The 24402-nt window shown below is 38.3% G+C and overlaps 1 protein-coding gene across 11 annotated transcripts in view; it reads right to left on the reverse strand.

The window, feature by feature from the left end:
- Nalcn (sodium leak channel, non-selective) overlaps positions 1–24402 on the reverse strand; it is a 343629-nt gene that overhangs the window by 86148 nt on the left and 233079 nt on the right. For all 11 annotated transcript variants that reach the window (NM_001393695.1, NM_001393694.1, NM_001393693.1 and 8 more), the window contains 2 exons: positions 1702–1838; positions 198–339 (listed from right to left, as the gene is read on the reverse strand). In NM_001393695.1, coding sequence (NP_001380624.1) covers positions 198–339; positions 1702–1838 — 279 coding nt within the window. The remainder of the gene's footprint in view (positions 1–197; positions 340–1701; positions 1839–24402) is intronic.

A 24402-nucleotide genomic window follows, 5' to 3' on the forward strand; every position in this document is an offset into this window, starting at 1 on the left:
TGACATTCAATTTTTTTATGTTAAAGAAACACGAATCACAACACAAACAATATATATGCATATACACACATATACACATATCTATTTATTATTTTCTTCTTTATTCCGTAGAGACTTGAGGACTCTAAATAATTGTGCCACATTTTTCTCTAAGACATACTTTAGAGGAGTTTGGTGATGGAGAGAGTGGTTCTTACTTTTTGATCAATGTATTTGTTGTCTTCAACTGTGGGCCGCTTGGGGTTGTCACAGGATGAGGAAGAGGTAGAGGGGAGAATTCTGAAGAGACAGCAGGTGTCCTGTTGCTGGCGGTCAATGAACTGCTTCATGAAGCTTTCCCTTTGTGAATGAAGCACATGATTGCGGTTATTCAGGAAGTGGAACAGGAGGGGGCATTTCACAGAGACCACAAAGCAGTGCAGACGATCACAGAAATCAAGAGGTGTCATACCAAGGGCGATGGCTAGATTTAATTATCAAATTATTTAACTTCGAGGAACAGCTTCCTGAATCCTTGCAAACTCTTGTTTAAAGACATAATGTCCCTGAAATAGCTTAAAAGCAAGGGTATCCAATAACTGATGGTGTGATTTGAATCCTACCGTGGTAATGAGATGCTTTATTTTTTCCCCTACTACTTGAAAGAATTAATTCATCTTTTCAAACTTCTATTCATCGTAAAGGTTCTTGAGAGATAATTTTATGTTTAAAAATTCAAAAGGAAAAGACTTCATCTGATCATTAAAATATGAAAAATTTAAATAACTAATGCAAGTCAACAACTTAAAATCAGAAAAGGAAATATTGTCATGCTGTCATGTGTAACTTGGCAATACTTTGATTCTTTGGTCACAAGTAGGCTGCATACAAATGGTGGTCCCCTGTAGTTGCACTGTATATCCAGTAATGCGATAAGCATCATTGTCTGCACCAGCACATCTGATGTTGACAAAATGGTGAAAACACCCAGAATACTCTCCAGGCATTAAGTGACACGATCGTCTTTTTCTACTGGAATTTCAAGTGTTTCGGCACTGCCCCTAATCTCATACTTCCCTAATCCCTCACCAAGATATTTACAGATAAATAAGTAAATAAATAAAAAAATTAGTAAAGTTTATACGATTCCGATTGTATCTGGGGCTTTTCAAGTTATCGTTGGAAGACTTTCCTCTAATTATTAAAAGCAAGGCAGTTCCAAGCACCTTAAGGATGCATTTGTTTAGTAGAAAGGCGAAGCTAGTGTAACTGAATCAGTGTGGATTTAAATGTTAGGGTTCTTTTAACCAGAGGGAAGCAGATTACACTGTGACCAGACAGCCATATATGCCAAGGCTGCTTTAACAAACACCTCCCAGAGCCGGGTGCCCGATATACTTAAAGATAAAGTGCTCAGCCTGCAGTCTAGCCTCGTTCACGCTCTAAGCAAAGTTCTCCTTGTCTATACCTGGGAGGTCTAATGACAGATAAGTCTTTAGAGGGAGGCAGGGACCCAAATTTGTGTCTCACCTGCTTCTTCCCTGAAGAGATTGCTCATGGGACCCAAAGGCTTTGTATCACAAAGGCAGGGAGAAGACCAGGAGATAACATTTTCAAACACAACCACAAACTTACCCACATGCCAGTCTGAAAGAAGGCTGAGGTAAGCTTGGATGGTAAGCCATGCTGTGAAGAGATACAGTCAAAGAAATAATTTGATACCTGATCTTAGGAACTGTAAAATCTGAAGGAAGTTTTGAGATTTTCACCATTTGCGGTCTGTTTGGGAATTTTTCGAAGATTCTCAAGCGCAAAGGAAGTTTTTCTTTGGTATCTGCGTTCGCTTCACTTTGTTTTAACTAAAGGGGGTTCGGGGGTGGAGGGAGAAGAAAAAAGGATCCCATTTTAAGGAACAGTTTCAGACTTGAGAGAATAACATGTAATTACATATATAACCACTAGGTGGCAGAAAAGGCCCACCATGCACATCACCTAGTAGTCCCTGAGATTGTTCTAAAACTTGAGATCCGGGGAAGAACAAAGTTAACGACAAACTAAACCAATTTAAAATAAAATGCAGAGGAGGGTTTTGTTGTATTCTCAATGACAAGTCTCCTTCAATCCCACTCATCATCTTTAGCTTTTACTTACAATTAAACATTTGGATTAATTTTACACACAGACTTGCTTATCTCCTCAGCTAAATTCATATTTGTACAAATTTGATTTCAAGTAAGCCGAGGTTCATTTGGAGCCGACATGAAACTAGGAATCAATTATTAGCTTGAATTCAATCCAATGCTGGTTTTTCTTGTGAATTCTTCTCACTCCTTACCACCTCTTAAGAGGAACCACTCTGTGGATTGCAGAATCTTTCAATATCTTCCCTGTTTTCTATCCCTCTCTAAACCATAACAACGTTCCTACTAATTCACAAATGGGTTAAGCAGGCATCAAATCCATTCACCCACGGCCCCTTGTGAAATGTGCTTTGACTTTAAAATGACAAAATTTAGATCGGGAAATTATCAGTGGACGTCCAGAAAGTTTTGATAATTGGAAGGGATGGGTGAGATGATAATGATGATGGTGGTGGTGGTGGTGGTGGTGGTGGTGGCGGTGGTGGTGGTAAAGCTCTAGCACCCAGGGCCACAAAACAAAAAAACAAGGAATCTTCATGGCCTGCAATCTGAAATGTAACTCATCAATGAAAAAAATGACAAAAAGTAACTTTCATCAGTGAAAGCTTATGAAAAAGTAACTGACTCCTAACAGGCCACTGATATACAACTGTTAAAAATTTTCCAGTGGTAAGCAGGGTCTAGAAGGAAAGAAAAAGCTGCTGACTTATTAAGACCGACCAGACGGCAAGGCGATCAGTGATAGCAGGCCAGAGACAGATGAGGTTGACAGTGTAGGTAGGTAGCTGTTTAATTGCATTCACTGACTCATGTGTTTAGACACTTGTGCTGTCAGCTCTCGAACCAATCTAAGGATCCAGACTCTGTGCAAAATTCTGGGGCAATAAAAATACATGTGTGCCTGCAATTTCCCCCTACCCAGCTCATATCACAATCCCACTAGATAGTTGAATAAACAATTACCTATAAAGATAATGTTTACCATGGAAGGGATATTGACCAGAGTGCTTGGGAACCCAAGGCAAGAGTGAAGTGAGAAGTAAGAAAAATAAGCCATGGTATTATTTCCCCCACCCTGACAGACCTCCCAGGCTGCAGAATGACAGTGTGTGACTCAGGTCGCCACCGCTGGGCAGTGAGCGGGTCTAAGCTCTTCAGACTTAATTGTGTTTTCTGCTGGCATGAGACGAAATGGTAAAGTGTACGTTGGTTAGATCATCTCATTGAAGTGAGAATCCGAAGATCTTCCTAAAACCCTCTCCATCTGTTGACTCCTTCGATCCTCAGTAGAACCTCCCTGACTGGACCTTCACAAACCCTGTTAGAGTTCTCTGCTCCCAGGTTAGCTCCTTATCACCCATTTCTGGGTACAAAAATCTCAATCTAAAACTGATCTGTTGTTATTCCAATAGTTTAAAACAAAAATGGTCACAGCCTTCCATTTGGACTCAAAATCTCATTTCCTTCCTCTCCACCTGTGAAGCTCTAGCTATCCGTGTGTTCACTTCACATCCTTTTTAGACCTCACAAACACATGGCCCCTCATTTCTACTGTATCCTCTGTTGCCCTATCCCTTCTTTCTTAAACTTCATGAACTTCAAGTTGTTTTTGTGATTTTAATTTCTCACACAGTTTTTTTAGAGGATGCTTTTCTGGTCACTGAAGATTTTTCATAGTGTATTGAGCTGGGCTATAGAATGTGACTGTTCACATAGATCAAGACAATGAGAAATCATCAGTTTCTTCAAGTTCAGTCTAGTACATGTTTTAACAGTTTTCTAGGCTGCTGCAGCAGTTCTGAAAAGACCGGCAGCTCTGTGAATCAGAAGCTACCAACCCCTCCAGCATCAATGAATTAACTTCAGAATCTAGGCTTCCTGTGATCGTGGAGGGTTCACCACATCTTGACTTCCTGTTATTCTTTGCTGGCTTGTGGCTCATTCTTCCACCCTTACTTGAATGTCAAATGCCTTCTTCCCAGTGCCTGTCCTGAATCTCCTTCCTGTTTCTCCAATAAAGAATGTAAACATCAGATCCAGGATGATTCCTGACACTCCTCATCCAGAATGAATTTATTTATTTCTTCAAAGGCCCAATTTCCCAGTAAAGTCTGGTTCCGAAGCTCAGTAGGTTTGAGGAAACACTGTTAAATCCACCATGCACATCATCATTTCAAGGAGTTTTGTTTCATATAAGCTATGTCAAGCATTTTCTCCAAGAATATGAGGCCCAGGGGGCTGTAGGGTTTGTTTCTTCACATTCATTCTATCTGTGTCCTGGCACAGTAGTTAACATGAAATCAGCTAAAAAAAAAAAAAAAAAAAACAAACCTGTCACCAAGTAAATGACACTAAGTGGGTGACAGAGAAATTCTGCCACAGATTTTGTAGAAACAAACAAAAGCCTGGTAGAGTGGACAGAGGTGTAGACAGTGTCTGTGTGTTAATTGGGCAGCTTAACTTTTCTTATGTAGCATGTAGGAACCCTCTATTTTCAGAATGAGATAAAGTTAGACTCTTGTGGCATTTAACTGATCGTGATGTTTGTCACTGAAAAGCTGATGAATATGTGGACATGTTCGTCAAGGGCATGAAGGGGATATATCAAATTATAGCCAATCGAGCCCTAGAATACAGTGACCAATACAGTAGACTAATAATATTTTTAAAAAATCTCCTTGCTTTCATGTTTTAAAAATGGATCTTGTCGAATTCTAATTTGCATTGGGGATATTAATATTCCCAAGAGCACTTAAGCTCCTTCAGGGCAGGATTCCACTTTTAAATTTTCTTTCATAGCACCTCCCAGAGAGTGAAAATAGAATATGGTTGGAAACAAATTGAAGCTCAGCAGGAGTTGGTCATTGAACCACCACACTGTAAGGAGCAAAGCTCTTTTGAATAACTCAGAAGGTTCTCCGTGGTTCTGCAAATCCTCCTTTTGAATGGTGAGAACCATGGATGCTCAGATATACAGTTGGTTCAGGAGAGAACAGAGGGAGAGAGGATGCTTGCAAAGGAGCAGTGAATTGCCTCCTATGAGCAGGAAAACCCCTTTCCAGAAGTTCCAGGAGCTCCTTCTTTTCCTATACACCTCCATGGGTTCTGGACAGAATGTGAATACTCCAGCCATGTCTCTATAGCAACGACATTTGTGAATCCTGACTATAAACCACCAAAATGCCTATCAATAGAATGAAAAAACAAACGTGGTCTACTTAAGCACTTGACATGAGCAAGGTACACCCTAATGTAAAATGTGGTCAGACTTTATACTGCAATACCGAGGGCAGGAAACAGGACATAACAGAAGAAGGTATATTGGAAGACAAGATCATAAGGTGAACAAATAGACAACATTTTTCTATATTGCCACTTTGCAATGAGGTCAGTGTGCCAGGGGCAGGTTGAAAACAATTGTGAGATGGGCGTAAGGTTATTGGTTTCTAACACACGGTTGGCTTGTTATGTTCAGTTCGGGGGTATTATGCTTGTAAACATCAGCAAATGGTCTTATCCTATGTTTATTTCAGTCCACTTACAAATGGACAGTTGATACATTTAAACAAAGTCACATAACTCCTATTTCATCACCATCACAACTTTTACCATTCTGCCTTCCCCAGTGCACAAGCCTGACCAAGACACAGACACAAGAAAAAGAAAAAAGGAACAAGATAGTAAGTGGAACCTGATGTTCTATGCAGGGAGTGAGGAAGATCAAGGTCACCGAGATCAGATAAAAGCAACTTCATGGCATTTTGAAACCACTCACAAAAAATACTTAAATATAATGATATTCTACCTCTCATCCTAACCTTTCATTCGCTCACTGTCTCTCTCCCACACATATTTTCTAAAAGCAAGTATTCTTTGATACAGATGAATGGCTAATATCAGTAAAAGGACTAGATATGAATTTAAGATCATTAAACTATCCCCCCTCCAAAGCAAGGCTTTTTAAAATAATTATAATTGTAAATGTCCATTAAAATGTAAAAGATCCGAAGTCTTGAGAGGAAGGCAGTATAGAGGACACTGAGATTTTCCTCTTCATGTTGAAGAATCTAACGTAAAGAATGGCACACAGGAGGGAGTTGATAATGGCTTCAAATGAACAAGAAGTCTGCCTGCACCCCACAGATGAGATGATAGCTCTGTGACAGGCTCACACAGCAAAAGGAAAAATAAAAGTGCATATGCAAAAGAGAAATTACAATCAAAGGAAGAAATAAATTTCCAACCTTGAGTTTTTAGGATATATATATATATATATATATATATGTATATATGCTGTGCTCTTCCTCAGCTCGGCATCTGTCGTGCTGAGATATCATTGCTTGCATTCAGTGGCTGAAAGTATCTGCTTTTCCAGTCCTCTCAAGAGAGCTCAGGCATAATTGCACTGCATGACACATACCCCGTTCTGCCTCATCGCTCCCATCTTCCCTATTGCAGCCTGCGCTTTCTTCTGCTAAGATATTCAAACACTCTTCGACCACATTTCTTTTCAGAATGCTGTGACAAATAGCTGAACTGGAGGAAAGCATTAATGCTGGTTGTAATTTTTTTTTGGGTGTGATTTTTTTTTTCTAAAAGAAAGTAACTTAGAAAATATCTAAACTTGTGAAATGCTCTCATATTCAAATCAAATTCTTGCTTGATGGGGGATTGTGTCTGCATAGATGTGTGTGTTAGTGCAACCGAAGAGCATCTGTTAAGCTGTTTAGGACAGGAACTATCATACCATGTTTACACAGGAATGAAAAGGAATCCCTCCTCTTAGCTATGTGACTAAATTAAGGTTTAGTTCTCTGTGCATCTTTACCTGGTGATGGTGGTGGTGTCTGGTTTTTCTGCATCTACTCAGACAGCAATTCAGAGTGTAGCGTCTTCATGAACCATATGTCATTTTTCAAGATGGCTTTTCTAATCTGTTTACATGACTTTTACAACCCAAACTAATAGTTTCTGGGTCAAAGCAGGTGGTGTAGGTAGATTAATAACCAAACCTGTAGGCTTTTAATGCTATGTGGTATCATAAATCCTCTATATACATGTGAAGACGACCTAGCTTTCCCTGGAGCACTCACAGGGAGGAACCTCTACTGCTATTGTTGCATCAAGGAAGTATTAGCGAACCACAAAAGACCAGTCGGGAGCGATCAGATGCAATCACACCAGGGCCTTCATTCGAGCTAGCTCGTGCTCAGTCCAGCTCAGGACAGTTTTGGTGAAGACGAGCCCTGAACATCTATAGGGGCAAGGTTTCATAGAAAGCGGCAAGTGAGCGTGGGTGTTTCTAGCTGGGTCAACATCTAATTGGAGAGCGACTATGGCCTTTAGCATAATTGGTTGCTGCTGGGAGTCAAACCATAAACTTAACTTCAGCCTTCCTCTGCCTTGGTGGCTGTGAGGCAGGGGAGGGGTTGTAACCTAGGGGTGCAGATTGGTTGGGGGCGGGGGTAACCTGGACACTGGAGTTAGAGGCAGGTCACGTTGGGGGTTAACTTGGAAACTCATGCAAGGTACTGGCCTGTTAGTTTCCCTGAGTTCAAACTTAAATCACGTTCTCTAAAATAGAGTCTGAACTTAAAAGATTTCGGTCTCTTGCTGTAGGTAAAGGATAATAAATGCATACACACAAGGTAGCAATACTGTGCACGTTACAAATGTTTACTTAAATTATTTTCTGCTAATTTCCTTACTTTTAAAAAATCATTAACAAATACAATACTCACAAGGTCAAACTGGGGTTTTGATTACATTGGTGAATACATTCAAGCCATCCATACTAAATTGGCGGGCTTATTTCTCATCTGATCTATGGGTACATTTCTCTATGACAGCCGTCATATCCAAAAATGTTCACAATAATTTCAAAATATGAACTAATTAATTACCTGTGCTAGATGTCTAAAATTAATACTGATTTTAACTTTTATTTATATGTCTATGTGCCCACGCATGTGGTTACCCACAGAGATCAGAAGGTGGCATCAGATTCCTTGGAGTTGGAGTTAAAACTGCTTGTGAAGCACCATTATGCTGGGAGCTGAAATGGAGGATCTCCTGCAAGAGGAGCAAGTGCTGTTAACTGCTGAGCCATCTCTCCAGCTCCATATACACGATAACTGGTGCCCTAAAATGCTAACAGTAATTTCATAATGTGACCTAATTAACTGAATGTGATAGTTTGCTTTTCTATGTCCCCAGAGGTTCTGATTTGTTGTCCATCTGTCTATACGGCATGCCCGGTGAGGACTTTGGGAGCGCTGTATGTTGGGAGGAATTGGGTCACCAGGGACTAAAGTGCGGCTCTGTGCTTGCTGGTTTAGGAGCTCAGAAGAGCACTTAGGATGGACAGCGGCATTGACACCACCTTATGACATCTCTGAAATGTGCATGAAATGTTTACTCTCATGCTTTTCACACCGAACTGCAAATCTTACAAGATTTAAATGTCCTTCAAAAGGTCGCTTTGAACAACCATCTATAAAATATCTCCAGAAGATTTTATGGGCCGGTAAGAGAAAAAAAGGAACTTCAAGAGGGTAGACTTCCTTGTTACGTTGACTGCATAAATTGTTCTTACATTATTGTTCATTAAAAAACCATAAATGCAATTACTTATATGTTAGAGCATTGCTGATAAGTCAAGGCTGCTTTTGCATGTTTTTTTCTTACAAATCCCTACACCTCCATTTTATATTACCTCTATCTTGTATTAGTTGACTAGGGCATAGTTGTTTCTATTTGGGACTTGACTGAGTCATAGAAATACGCTTGTCATGATAAAAAATGTACTGGTTTGGTCCTCTTCAGATGAAATTACATTAGAGTTTCATGCTCTCTAGATACTTGGTTCATATTAGATGAATATTACAATAATAGGGGAGAGCCAAGATAAAGCACATCCCTCACTTACCCCCACCACATACACACATGTATATTCACACTCAAGCATATGTAAATGTATTTGTACAGCTGCTATCTCGCTTTTTATATAAAATACATAGTGTCATAGTTTTTGTCAATTTGACGCAAACTCATACACACTTACATACCTTACTTATTGAGGAATTGCCTTCATTGGATTGGCCTAAGGGCATGTCTGTGGGGGACATTTTTAAATTTCTAATTTGTATAGAAGGCGCCAGCCCAGTGTGCAGAGTACCATGCTTGGCTTTTATAAGACAGGTAGTTGCGCAGGCCAGAGAAAACAAGCCAGTAATTCCTCTTTGGTCTTTTTGCTTTAACTTCCTGCTTTGGCTTCCCTCAGTGGTTTACTGTAACCAGTAAGATGAAATAAACTTTCCTCCCTAAGTTGCTTTTGATCATGTGTTTATCACAGCTGCAAAAGAGACATAAGCTAGAATACATAGTTGATAACCTATCTAAGAAAAAGGGAAAAGAAGACGATCTAGATTTGAGCCTCGATTCAATTCCCAAATTCTTAGCCACTTTGGGAAGTGTTCTGAAATGAAAATGAGGACCATCATTCTTAGACATATGTGAGATAGCATATCACTTGCAATTTGAATCAATCGGGAAATGTGCTATTCAAACCAAAGCCATCATTGTGCCAGAATAGCTGTGGATTTTACAGGTGATTTCATTGGAAAGGAGGCTGAGTAAAGATGACTGCACATGTGTTCTCCACTCTCTCCCCTGACCCATTTCTTTCTCTGCTCAGTGGACTGGTTTATTTGGTCAAGATTCCAGATTGTATACATGAAATCAAAGATGGAAAGAGAAATATCGTTTTCCTGGTCATGTCTCCTTCAGTGTTCTTACCATTCCAAACTGACTTCTTGGAAAAGATGCTCATATGCCATCTGCTGTACTCTGTGTTCTGGTCTCACTGTGCCCCTCAGGAGGGTTCTTCCTGAACAAGAGTAACATTACTTTGACTTTGACTTGTCATACTATTAGTTATAGAAGATTCTTGCCCCATTTTTGAAAGCGAGTTTTAAAAATGAGTTTTGAGATTATTTTTTAACTTACTTAACAATTGCAAAAGCACAATTTCTGTATGCCCTTGATCCATCTTTTTCTTAAACCAATGTTTTACATATCCATGGAATGCTTACCAAAGCCAGAGTTAGCCTTAGTTAAGTGTCTTTAATTACAGTGAAGGAATTATTTGGAATTGCCACATTCTTATATCAAGGTCTCTTACTTGTTTTGGAATTCCACCTAGGACTCTGAATTCTCTTCCATGACCCTGCCTTCTGTCCTCCTCACTGCTATACCAATGACTCCAACCTTGTTTTATTCGTTGTTATTTATTGTTGATGGCCCTAAAGATTACCCATTGGGTAGTTTTCTAATTATCTCTTAATTTCAGGATGCCTAATGTTTTCTCATGACAATACTGATGTTCTGAAAGGTTTTGGCAGAATATCATGGCGATGGTATACATTTCTCACTGTAATTGGAGGAATATGAAACCATCATACTTACTATAGGTGATATTAACTGCAGTCACCTGAGTAAGATTTACTCAGGTGACTTAACTTTAAAGTCATATCAGCTAAGTGTCAGTTACTCACACCAGCTGTCACTTGGGATAGATCAGTTTACTTTTGTGTCTTTACAGGTAGAGACATCAGACATTTGTGAAGATTGCTGTAATAATTTAAAAATGTGTTTGAGTGGGGTTTCTTTATGGCCATGCAAATATGGTTTCTCCTTAGAGTTTTGTGCTCTATTTTTTGCATCTACCAGCAGGTCTTGTCTGTAACAATGGGTTGAGTGTCCTCCTGGGGACTTTCTGCTTTGTGTTGTGTTATCTCTGTTTCTCAAACACTTCTGACTTAGAATTATCTTATGAGAAACCCGAGGGACACTATTTATTTATTTAGTTATAGACGTGTGGCTTTTTTATTCTTTCAGTGTTTTTGAAAATGGGTCTAACTATGAACATGAACTCTTAGGTCAATATTTAGGGGATAAATCAGTATAGTTTATTTATTTTAATGTCAAAAGCTTTCCTGTTTCGCACCAGGCATCCCTTAGCACTATTCTCTACTCTTCAGACATATTTCCTTACCCACATATTCATTCTCTCTCTCTCTCTCTCTCTCTCTCTCTCTCTCTCTCTCTCTCCTTACTTTCTTGTATCACAAAATGCTGAGACCATATGTTAGCATTAGGTTTCCTCCTCTGTTACTCGTTTATACAGTTCTCTCTCATTCAAGGAGAAATATATTTCAAGACCTTCAGTCAAATTTCAAAGCAAAGATAGTACTGTATCTTGAATATATTGTGTTCTTCTACACATAAACACCCATGCAAAAGTTTAATTTAGAAATTATGTACAATAGGAGACAAATGATAACAACTGGTAATAAAAAAGAATAATTATAGTAATAATACCCTATAATAAAATTTATATTCACGGTGTCACTCAAAATATCCTTTTAAATTGTTGTTGACAACTCTTTATTTTTTTAATAAATTATTTTATTTGTTTACATCCCAAATGTTGATCCCTTCCAGAGCTCTTCACACCATCCCCCTCCTCACAGGTATCCCCCTTCCCTGGGGCATCACGTCTCTACAGGACTAGGTACATCCTTTCTCATAGAAGCCAGACAAGGCAGTCCTCTGCTACATATTTGCCAAGGACTTGGACCAGTCCCATGTATGCTCTTTGGTTACTTACTACACTTTCCCCTTTCAGTTAAAGGAACCAATTTATGAATCATCTTTGGATTTTGAATTGACGTCATCACTACTTGTGCTTTGGGGCTGTGATTAAATATGTAAGGGTTACTTGAACATAGGCACTAAAGTTCCTCAACAGTCTCTATGGTATATATAAAGACAGAAATTGCTGCTAAATGGTTTATGAATGGGTAATGTATATAGAGTGAATACACTGGATTAGTGGATAACGCATGTCTGCAGTGGGTGGGGCAGAGTAAAATGAGATAGCCAGAGACTTTATCACATGACTTAGATGCCAAGCGATTTAGAGCTTATGAGTTATCAATTTTGGAATTTTTTTATTTAGTAATTTTGGGTTGCAGTGGACTTGGAGTAACTGAAATTAAGGAAAAAGAAACTATTGAAAGATGACTACTATATTACTGCTATTAAGTTTTCTTTTTTCTTAGGAGACCTATGGCATGCATGTGTGTAATAAGCGCTTTGTACATGTGTCTATATTTATTTTTGTTTGTTTACTTGCATGTGTACACTTAACTTGTAGAACTGTAGAACTATATACATTATATATGCATCTATCTATATATCTACATATCTATGTATGCATCTATCTATCATCTCTATCATCTATCTATCTACATACCTATGTATTTGTCTATTATCTCTCTATATATATTATCTATAATTTATATCTATCATCTATTTATTTTTATCAATCATGTATCTATTAATCATCTATTTTTCTATCTCTCTATATATCTACTGTCTGTCTGTCTGTCTTCCATCTATCCATCATTTACCTACCATCTATTGTCATTATCTCTCTGTTAATCTATCATCTATACTTTCTCTTAAAACAAACCAAGCTCATACTATTATTCTCCTTCAGTTCATCATCATACTCACTTTTTGGACTCTCCTCTTTGCTTATTTGTAATTTCTTTTTCTGTCTCTCTAGATCTGCAAGAAATTACTTGATTTGTTTCATTCCAGGATTCCTATAAAGTTGTGTCTATGATCATGTTCATCAGATGTAAACAAAGCACATTAAATCTGACTGAATCCGGACCCCAGCAGTGCTCTTTCCCTTTAAATAATTCCTTTCAGACAGCAATCACACATTTCCAAATATCATTCCTCAGAGTGCCTGTTGTCCATGGTAGAGTTGTTAAATTTTGCATCCTTTGACAAAAGGGTTTATAAGATGCATTATGAAAATTTACATTAATCAACATATTTTATGCAAAACAGAATGAAAATAGGGCTAACACTGAACAAAATAAAATGCATATTTCTCATTTCTGAAAAACATTGTAAGTTATTCTTTTATTAATATGAGTGTACAATATTCATGAGAAAGTCAAGGATCAGCTTGTCCTACTAAGGCCAATAATGATCAAGTTACTCTAAAATACAAGGAAAGGTCAACAATGAAGTTATCAGTTCTTCACTACAGAAAAGCTGGGTGACAGCAAAGGGGAAATAAAAGCCTGGTCACTGTTAGCAGATGGATTCTGTAGCTTCTGCTTCAGCTTTTCCTAGTACACTCAGGTACAAGCATGACTCATAGTCTTGAACTAGGGAAGGGATACATCTTCTCTTTCATGGTTTCACAACTGCTTCTTATGGGTCTAACTCCGGCAGAGTAGAGGTCAGGATTGAGGAGTAAGGTTAAAGGATCACATTAAGAAGCTACCCACATGTTCCAGTAGTCCTCCTGGTTTGGTTTATGTGTAACCGGTTTAGGTCTAACCGTATTCAAAAAGTATAGAGCTTGCTGATGGAGTACCATGAAGTTTCATTTCCTTCCTTTTCCCTCACCCTGCTTACCACTGCTCTAGACCGTATCTTTACAATCTAGCCAAAGACTTCCCAAGACAGAGTCATGTTTTACTTAGGCTGTCTCTCTAGGCTTTTTTATTTCTGTAGGGTTTATCTCTTGCTCTGACCAGGCCTATAATTTACTAGCCCCTTTGGCTTCCCATATCCGTTTAGCATTTCTCATGGTAGCCACTGAGAACTCATCTGAACTGTTCAAGGTAGGAGATAACTGGATGATTTGGTATTCCCAGGACTAGTCTCAGAATGTCTTGTTAATTTATCAAGCAGTTAGTTGCTCTTGCTTTGGGTGGGCTCTTACCTTTAGTCATATCCAGGCTACACATGGCACGATTACCTTGCCTCCATCTCTACTGTTCTCTAGAAGGAAGACAACAATACCTTTTTGCTCATCCAGTGCTGATATCAGGAAGTCCTACTAGCATCCCAGCTCAGCAAGCTTCCATGTAACCAGCCTTTTACTTTCACAGTAATCTATGAAATGATTTTTCTCTAAGCTCTTTCTGCTGCTTGGTGCTGATAAAAGGAGCATATCTCCATGTGTATAATGCACTCCTGATTTTTGTCAATATGCCTTCCCTTCTGATGTCCATTTTCTCAATTAGGATTGTCATCCAGGCATGTGAAGGGAATGAAAGTCTGTTGGTCATTTCGGCGAGGTCAAATCTGTACCCTTTAGATATTAAGTTCACACAAGAGAGCAAAGCACTTAATTCTAAGCTTTCCTGTCATTGTAGAGTAAGATAAAATGACCCAATCAAAAACACACCAAGCCACATGAGCATTGAGATAGCCATACAATTTATTTTCAGAACTTTTAGAGTAAAAAAAAATCATAGGAAAGTGGTGAATTTTGAGAGCAAATTATGTAAATGGGAAAGAATGAGTGCCTTTCCTGACTTTCATGTCCATTTCTACCTATACTCAAATGGAAAGCTGTGTTCTAGCCTCTATTAATACAACCTAGGTTTTCATTAAGAGGGAAATTAAAGATTGACAAACTCTCACTGTTCTAAGAAATTGCTGCTCTCACAGAGCTTTGTCACAGCAGCTCTCATTCTGGAGCATGGCCCATAAGCCAGGAGCATCCATGGTCCAGATCTTTTTCACAGAATGGTTGTCACACCCCACCCTATGGTGATGGTTATCATGTTGTCTGCATTGGTACTGAGGTTTCAGAGAGAGGAGAGGTGTCAGCATGTACACAGTAATAAACAGGGGAGATATTAAAGGTATTTACTTTTCAAAAGTTTCAAACAGTACAAACAACCACAAAAGAGAACAAACACTGGGCATAAAGCATAGACCAGGAACCAGTAAGTATAGCTACATCCAGCCTCAGGGAACCCAGCTCCTAACTCCTTCCCAGATGTCAATATCAGATCCATACAGTCCTTCTGAGAGTCTCTATATAAATTCCTAGGGGACTAGAAATATAGCATAGATGCCAGTCAAGAAGATGCTCATATCTGATAATATACAGGCATTAAGACCCACACCATTAAATTGAAGATGTCACATCCTATCTGTAGATTTGGGCTGAGAAAACTAGGGAGACTCAGGTAATAAAATTTATGCAAATATCTCAAAATCCGGGCAACTTCAAAGTGTGAAATTTTTCTGGCCCCATGGATTTTCACAAGGGTTATTCAGCTTGTATCCAAATTGGACTCCAGGGTGGTAAAGTTATTTGCATAGTCTTCTTTCCACTGAGTTTGATGCAGCATTTTGTTTATAGCAGGGATTCAGAAATTTGGTGGACAAATGAACAGTAATAAACTAGGAGGGCTTTGGGATGAATAGAAAAATATTTGAACTATTTAGAAGAAAAAAAAGTGGACAGTCTTCATGAAGCATGAGTCTAGAGGAGGCCATCATGCCCTTGCCAATGTGCATCTTAAAACTTAGGTCTGTTCATAGTAAAAGTCATCCTCATGCCTCAGAACCAGTAGCACGGCCATAGATCTGTGTGTTTATGGGTCTACAGCAGTCAGATGCTTCATAAGGCCAAAAGCCAACCGTTACACTCAGAACCAGGACAATCTACTCTCCTATTGCCTATGACAGGAGTTGGAAAATAAAAATAAATACTGTTATGTTTTACTTTAATATCGCCTTTGTGCACAGTGGTTCAGAGCAGTGAGCTCTTAAATATGCTCTGCTCTCGACTAAAGGGAGGAAAGAGAAAGAACACTGTTTGGAGCCCAGGAAGGAATTATTTTGGGCAGAGTTGAAGAATAATATCTCCCACTTTCGGTACATTTTTACTTCACACTTTACTATTTACAAAACAAACAACAACAGAACCAGAACAAACAAAGCAAAGCCATGAGATAATTCTGATTGATAATCTTGCAAAGTACTGTGAAGTTTTGCATTTAAAGCCATTTTCAGGGGTGGGGAAATGGCACAGTTAGGAAATTGTCTTCTGCACAAGCAAGAAGGTCTGAGTTCAGCTCTCCAGAACTCACATAAAAAACAAGGGGTGGTAGTACACTCCTGCACCCACACAGATGGGATAAAAGTGGATGGAGTTAGAGTGATCCCCCAAATAGTTGACTAGCCAATCTAACAGAGAGAGGGGGGAGGGGGAGGGAGAGGGAGAGAGAGAGAGTTTTGAACCAGCAACAATTGTAGTCTGATACAAGCATCCATTTGCTATTGCACACTTGAGAAAATAGTCTATAGTGTATGGTGAATATAGTCTATAGTATATAGTGCAGAGTTTTACATTTGTTCATTATCAAGAGACTTTACTAACAAAAAAACAAAGGTTCTGGAATGGCAGGGCATGAGATGTTGGTGAGGCTTGTGCAACAGTATCATCTGAAGCTGATATGGTTTCATCTAAAACATATGAAATGTGAATTTGAAACAATTTATAGGAATACTCTTCCATGGAAGTCTCACATCGATAATCTTTGGGGGGACTGACTGGAGGCTAAGGAAATGGCCCTAACTGCTCATAACACTGCTCTCAGGGTTCTATGGCACCCAGCCATGGAGCTTCCCAGTTTCTGAGTTTCATCTTGAAGTAGACGAAGGCAACTTTGAAAATATTAGTTCTCGGGGTTGAAAGTACAAAGTTTCCAAATCTTAAGTGTGTCTTTAGTGGTGCAAACATTTACTGATTCATTGTTCTGAGCACCAGAATTCGAGATCAAAAAGTCCCCAGAGTAAGCTCTTTCTAGATGTCCTAGGGGAGATCCGACCTGTGAATCTCCAAGCTTTGAGTGACTGGGTTAATACTATGTTCTTGTGGATGCTTGACTCCAAGATCTATCTTCCTCATCACTGGTGCCATTTCAATATGTCTTTGTCCCTTCTATTCCTACAGGGACTCCAGTCACATTGGATTTGGTTTCATCTTAGCAGTCTCATCATATCTTAGTGGTATCTACAAAGATGCTATCTTCATTTAAATCACAGGATAGACAGTAATCCCAAGGCTTCTATAAACATTTTGGAGTGCCACAGTTGAACTCATACCAGGCAGACAAAATTCTGACGGGTTCCTTTTCTGCTTTAATCTGATTTTGTGAATCAAGACTTTGTCTTATGGAAGAGTTAGGGGAAGGATTGAGGAGCCTGAAGGGGATATAATTATAGGAATTATAAGAAGACCATCAGAGTCAACTAACCTGGACCCTTGACTGAATCACCAACCAAACAGCATGCGTTGGTTGGACCTAGGCCCTTTGCACATTTGTAGCAGATTTGGAGCTTGGTCTTCATGTGGGTTCCCAAACAACTGGAGTTGGGGCTTTCTCTGACTCTGTTGTCTGCTTGTGGATCCTACTGTCCTAACTGGGCCACCTTGTCTGACCTCAGTGGAGAGGATGTGTCATTCCTGCAGTGACTTGAGGTACCAGGGTGGGTTGGTTTCTGGAAGGAGCATTCTCCATTCTCAGAGGTGAAGGAGAGAGGGGAGAGGGACTGTGTGTGGGAAGGGTAAGCTGGGAGAAGAGCAGGGACTGTGATTGAAATGTAAAGTGAATAAATAGATTCATTAATGGCAAAAGAAAAAAATACCTTCTTGTACCAAGTTTGTATTCCTTCCCTTCATTACTTCAGTTGTTCCTTTGTTCTTTCCTTCCTTTCCTCCCTTCCTCCTTTCTTTCTTCTCTTTTTGCTTTCTTTATACAGGGCCTCATATGTCTCCTGAGTGCTGGGATTTCAGGCATGAGTTTCAGTGTACAGATTTAATCTTTATATATCCAGTTATTTTGATGTTAATGATTGATGTTTCCAAATTCCAATATTTGCCATTACTTCTTGGCTTAAACTTTGATCTAACTAGTTAATAGTCTTAATGATTTCTTTCACCCGATTCATGAATTGCTGTTCATGTTTTAGTATGACAAACTCACTAGAAAAATGTCTAACAATGGTGATGCTGTCTTAGAAATATCAGATTAAATGCAATATAGAAGATTATCTTTGGAGATTATGTAAAGCTCTGGGATATGATATATAAATTGACACAAAGAGTCTCTTCAACCGAAACGACTGGGAGTAGGGTAAAGTGGAGTTTGGTAGCATTAATAGCCTTGATTACATTTTGGTGCCTCTCAACTCTCAACTACTAGTGATTTCTAGGTTCTTTAAAGTATTGATCCTCTACCACCTGGGCTGCTGAGTGCTTTTGAGAGTAGCAGGAATCTTAGTTACCAATCCAGCTGTGTGTGTTCCCAGTGTGTTGTACAAATAGCATCCTCAGTGCATATTCCAGTGAGAAAAGATTGGGTGCATTGTAGTAAATACTGTTGGTACAGTTCACACAATTAAGAACCTGCCAACAACTAGGGGATCTGCCTGGAAATGTAGAGTGTGAAGAACATGAAAGGTGGGAGTTTGGGAGTCATATTCACTTCCTCAGCTGTCATTCACACCTTCTTTTCTGTAATCCTACTATACCATCAAAGTCCTGTGCCTACTCTTACGTCCATCACTGTCTCTTTATTGCTATGATGGCTACTCATTTTAAATAAAAATAAAAATTGTGGTAAACATGCATTAAAAATTTACATCTCACCCCTTTTAAGTCTATATTCAGTAGTGTTGGTCTATTTACACTGCTGCACTGCAGACTTCTAGAACTTTCCAAGTTTACAAAGTTGAAGCTCTGTTCCCATTAAACAATAGCCCCTTTAACCACCTCCAATTTCTGGCAAGCAACTTTCTAGTGTGTGTCTATGAAATTGGCTACATAGATACTCTCCCATGTAAGTAGAATGATACAGTATATGACTTTTTGTGACAGACTGCTTTATGTATTGTTATGACATCAGAGTATGTGTTTGAACCTCCAGTCTTTTATGGCGGCTCTCCTTCATGCCTTCTTCCTCCATCTTCTTTTGTTACTTGCTCTGCCTTTAGTCCCTGGCATATTCCATTCCCTGACTTCACTGGCCATGTCTCCTGTCAACTGCCCACCATATTCCTTATCACTACTGACGCCAGTCTGCTTACTTGTCAACTTTCTCACCATCTCACAAACTCTTTAAAACTAGGGATAGCTTCCTGGTGACCATACACATGTGTGTGTGTGTGTGTGTGTGTGTGTGTGTGTGTGTGTGTGTGTGCGCATGTGTATCTCTGTTGTTCACAGATTGAAAAATTCATCTCTTTTCAACAACATTTCAGCCCTACCACCTTCCTCCACAATGATGGCTGGCTCCCCGAGTCTAATTATTATTTGACTTTCTGTTTTTACACCTTCAAGGTGAGAATATGCTGATATCCAAATTGGTTACACATCTTACCCATTCCACTGTCTAGATATTTTCCATAGCTAATGAAAGAACTGCTGCTCTGAGAGGGTGAAAGGATTCAGGCTTCAAGCCTATGTTGTGCCAACTCTGGTACTGAGAAATAACATGAATTGGGGCAAAAAGTTTACTTCTCTGAAGGTGCTTTTAATATTCAGAATAGAATTTGGTTGGTTAGTATGGAACAACTTGCACTGGGAGTTTTCAGTAGGTAATTCTTATGTTTGTCCCAGTAACAACACTCATTTTGAAGTCACATGATCTTGAATTCATGCATGAGAGATTGGCAAAATAGTAAGTATAGGAAGATCTCAACACAGTTCTTAAGATGCAACCAGTGCTTAGCTGAATCGTGCCCAAGGCAACACTATTTGCAGTGCCCCTGAATTTGGAATGTATGGGAGGCAACAGAAATATGAATGAAAGCTTCAAGGTATAGAGGCCTACTACTCAGAATTCTAACAGTGAGGTAAGGAAGGATGAAGGAGGGTGTGAAAGAGGGAAGGAGGGAGGAAGGAAAGGGAGAGAGGGAGAGAGGGAGAGACAGGGAGACAGAGACAGGGAGACGGAGACGGAGAGGGAGAAAGAGAGGGAGAGGGAGAGGGAGAGGGAGAGGGAGAGGGAGAGGGAGAGGGAGAGGGAGAAATGAGCTGTCTAGATATTATGAAAGCAGAGAAGTTCCTGTCTTCTCTCAGCAAGTAGTGATGTAGCTCCCACAGAGAGCTGATAGTGTAGGCTCTAGCCTTTGAATGAGCCCGGAGGACCAGAAGGAACCTGAAGGGCAGGTAGAAATCAGTTGTTTACCTCAAGTCATCAGGCAAAGAATGAATTTACTGCCTTTTTGTTCTATTTGGGCCCTCAAAGGACTTAATGATGCTACCCATCTGGTAGAAGATCTTCTTTACTTAAGCTATGAATAAAAGTGCTAAGCCTTATCAGAATCACTTTTACAGATCCACCCAGGACATTGCTTACTAATTATGTGGGCATTCCTTAACCAGTTTACATGATAAATAAATAAACATTATGCAAGACAAAGATAAAGAAAAGTACTAATTTATAACACACACATGATAGTATTTTTGATGTTTATGTTTTTTAAAAATTCCCAGCCAACAACAGTGAGGAGCTATGTGTCCATGCTCTGCTGTGCTGTCAACTCTGCCAAGCCCTTGAACCAGAATTTTGATGAGAAATGTAGCTGAAGAGCATTTTCTTTATTTCATAGCTTTGAATTTAATCTAAACAGACTATCTACTTCTGTTTTTCATGATTCTTTCCCTGAGGCTTCTCTGTGGATTTTTTCCTCATAGTTTAATGAATTTTATATTGCTTAAATGAACACCCTTTATATCTCTCTTGTTCTGACTTTGTGTTAAATCATTAAAGCAGTAGAATTTCTTTGTAATTTTCAAAGTTTCCATTCCACCACATCCCCCTCTTATCACTACACTGAGCTTCAAGGTCATTCTTAACTGATGCCAGAGAACAACTTGTCCAATGTTTTTTTCTTTATGTGTCTATGTCATTCTCTCTCTCTCTCTCTCTCTCTCTCTCTCTCTCTTTCTCTCTCACACACACACAAACACACACACACATCTTTCCACAAATCATCTCAATCACATTCATACAACCTTATTTTAAAATTTAATGTCAACAATTAATATGTATAGAAAATAAAATGATACAATAATGTGTCATATAAAGAAATTATAATCAATTTTCAATAATACCACATACAAAATTAAAGTCTTAAGAGTAGATTCATTGCACGTCTGACTTACATTTGATATTTATACGGTTTCAGCTTGATTCAATATAGTTTAGATCTTTAGAATATAGGCTTTTGGTCCAAACTGCATTGTTTCCAATCTTAGCTTTAAAATTTGTTGATTGTTCAACATTCAGTCCCTTGTGCCCTATTCCCTCATCCACTAGATGGATATAATAAATAGTACCTGTTCTGAAGCAGCTATTTTGAGCAGTAAGTAAAGCTATAAAGTATTTGGCAATGAGTTGACAGTCGACAAATATTGCCACATTTACAAGAACCTACAGACTGGTTCTAGACGTAAGAAGTTAAAACAAAAGTTTGAACTGAACAAAGAATTAGGAGTGTGTAATTTGAAATGTTAGGAAAGTAAACTTTTAACATACCTTTTCTATTCTACTCTATCTGGGGATAGCAGTAAAAGCAGTTTAAATGGTCTATGTATATGGAAACCTAGTAAATACTTTATGGAGAATTTTTACTGGCAATCCAAGAATACTATTAAAGACTAGAGATTTTCAGGTATCTACATGATTATAAACATATGTGTATGAAAGTGCATGCTCACATGTGCATAACCGTGTGTGTAGTATATTCTGCAAATCGTGCAACCTCAAAGACTATGATCACTGGAAAAAGGAAAAACAATGAGTATTTTTAAATGATATAAGATTTTAAAAACTACATTTATTTATAACTGTACTATTTTAAGTGTGTGTGTGTGTGTATGTGTGTGTGTGTGTGTGTGTGTGTGTGTTTGCTTATGCCTGTGTGCACATATCTTTGTGACTTTATATACCACATATTTGCAGGAGTCCAGAGGGCAGAGAAGACTGGATTGAATCCCTTGGAGCTAGAGTTACAGGTATTTGTGAATTGCTACATGGGTATGCCTATGTAAGAGCACCAAGTATTCATAACTGCTTAACCATCTCTGTAGTCCTGTGTGATACGGTTTTTAAAACTAATAAAAACACAAAATATTCTTGTGCAAGGAAGAAACTGAACCAGACACATTTTAACTTATAATGATAATTTTTGATCCAATTGATTTAATATATGACATTGAAGGGATTTGGGGTATGAAATTAATAAATGAATTAATTAAATATGAAGTTTCAGTCCAGTCATGAATAATCTCCTAAAGCCAATATTAAAATGGAATCACTAATTTATTTTCCTTGGAGCTTTTGGTGCTGAAAATGTCTTTAAATTTACAGAAAAGATGCCCAAATTGGAGGTGAAAACAATTGTATAATCAATCAGATGTATGGAGTCTCCAAAAATAAAAAAATCATGTTATTTATCAACTTACTTATTGACGGTAAGACAGGGTTTCTTGTGGACATGATGCCATTAAACTTACTATGTAGGAAACACTATGGCCTCAAACTCTTGATCCTTTTGCCCCCTCTCATCTGGGATTACAGGCCTAAAGCATCACACTCTGAATAGAACTTTATTTAACACACACACACACACACACACAAACACACACATACACACACACACATACACACACACTATACACACACACACATATATATATATATATTAGCCATATGTTATTAAAATATTCACAAGAAGAGTGAAGGTTTTTGTATTTGTTTGTGTGCACATGCATACATGTGTTCATGTGTGGTATGTGTGCATATGTGCTGAGTATATATACACATGTGGATATATTCACATTAAGGTCATGGGTCAACATCTTCTTCCACTGCTTTCTCCCTTATTTTTGGGGTAAGTTCTTTATCTAAAACCAAAGCTCACTAAGTTGACTGGACTGGCTGGCTAGCAGGAACACTTATCTTTACCTTGACAGTACTAGATTTACATATGCACACCACACATGGCCCTTTACATGAATCCCTGGGATCTTACCTCATGTGCTCACAATTGCATGAGAGTAGTTTACCAACTGATCCCTCTTCCAAGTCTCATGATTTTTTTTTTGTAATTGTTGGTTTTTCATTTATGGTTGGATAAAAATAAATGAAAAGCCTAAAGTGACTGTTGAATATGTGAAGGTTAAAAAAAATACATATGTGTACAAATTAAAACACTCAAAATACCATCATTGCAAAATGCATTTAGGTTTGGGGTCAAAGGTTCCAAAAATTTGTGCTAAGTAATTTAAAAAATTTTTAAAGGTATTTTGCAAATTCAGGCTGAAATTACTTGGTATTTTACTTATTCAGTGACTGCTTAATCCTGCAGTAAATCTTGTAGTAGATCAGTTAAAAAAATTAAATGGTGTTCATTTTATGTCTACAATTTTGGTGGGAGTATATAAAATATATTCAAGATCTATGAATGATGAATATGACACACAGGAAAATCCACATATAAATGCCAGATTTGGAAAGCAGCAGGTTTTTTATTGGTATTATCAAATTATGTATGTGATAGTTTTGCTGTTGAGGTCACACATAATGTATTTTTTCTACAAAAGAATCAGATGAAGCATTTCACATCATTAGCATAGAATAACATCCTAACATTTACTTGAAGAGCATTTTCCCTAAAGCACACATTGAAAAGATCAGTGGAAATGACCCTCACCACAGATTCATTTGCCTGCATAGCTCAGGACACTATGGAGCTTAAAACCTTCCTGGGTTTGGACAGAGCAGGGGCCTTGCGGATAAATATGTTTTTCAACCTTTATGGATACCCTTGGTGAAATCAGTGGCTTTGGAGATGAGAATAATATGTTAAAATTAAATTAGACCATTAGACGATATTAAAAAAATTTAATAGGTTATGTTGTTTTATCTTTTACCAAATAGGCAAGAATTGAAAATTCTGAATGTGTAAGGGCCTTTACACCATTCCAAAGGTTTACTTAAGAGTCTTGGGTCTTATTGTTAATATTTTTCTTCTTCTTGCAATGTGTGAGCATGTCCAAAAAATATTCTACAAATGTGCCCCCTCCTTTTATTTCTCAATAAAGCAAAACACTCCGGGCAAGCAAAAATTCTTCATGCAAGAGAACTATGGGTCTAGCTAGTTAGCTAATCTGTCTGTCATGGATAACATAACCTTTATTCATTCCTGTTTCCATTTTTGGATATCGTTTCTTCTGCCCCGATGCAGTGTGGTTTTAGATATAAAAAGATACATATTTATCTTCTTTAATTTTGAATAATCACTTTGGACACCCAGACTGGATGTTCTTCTAGTGTCTAGAAGTCAGACAATTTGCTTTTAAATATGCTTTTAT

Source organism: Rattus norvegicus, chromosome 15 (assembly GCF_036323735.1).
Source record: "Rattus norvegicus strain BN/NHsdMcwi chromosome 15, GRCr8, whole genome shotgun sequence".
Lineage (NCBI taxonomy): Eukaryota > Metazoa > Chordata > Mammalia > Rodentia > Muridae > Rattus > Rattus norvegicus.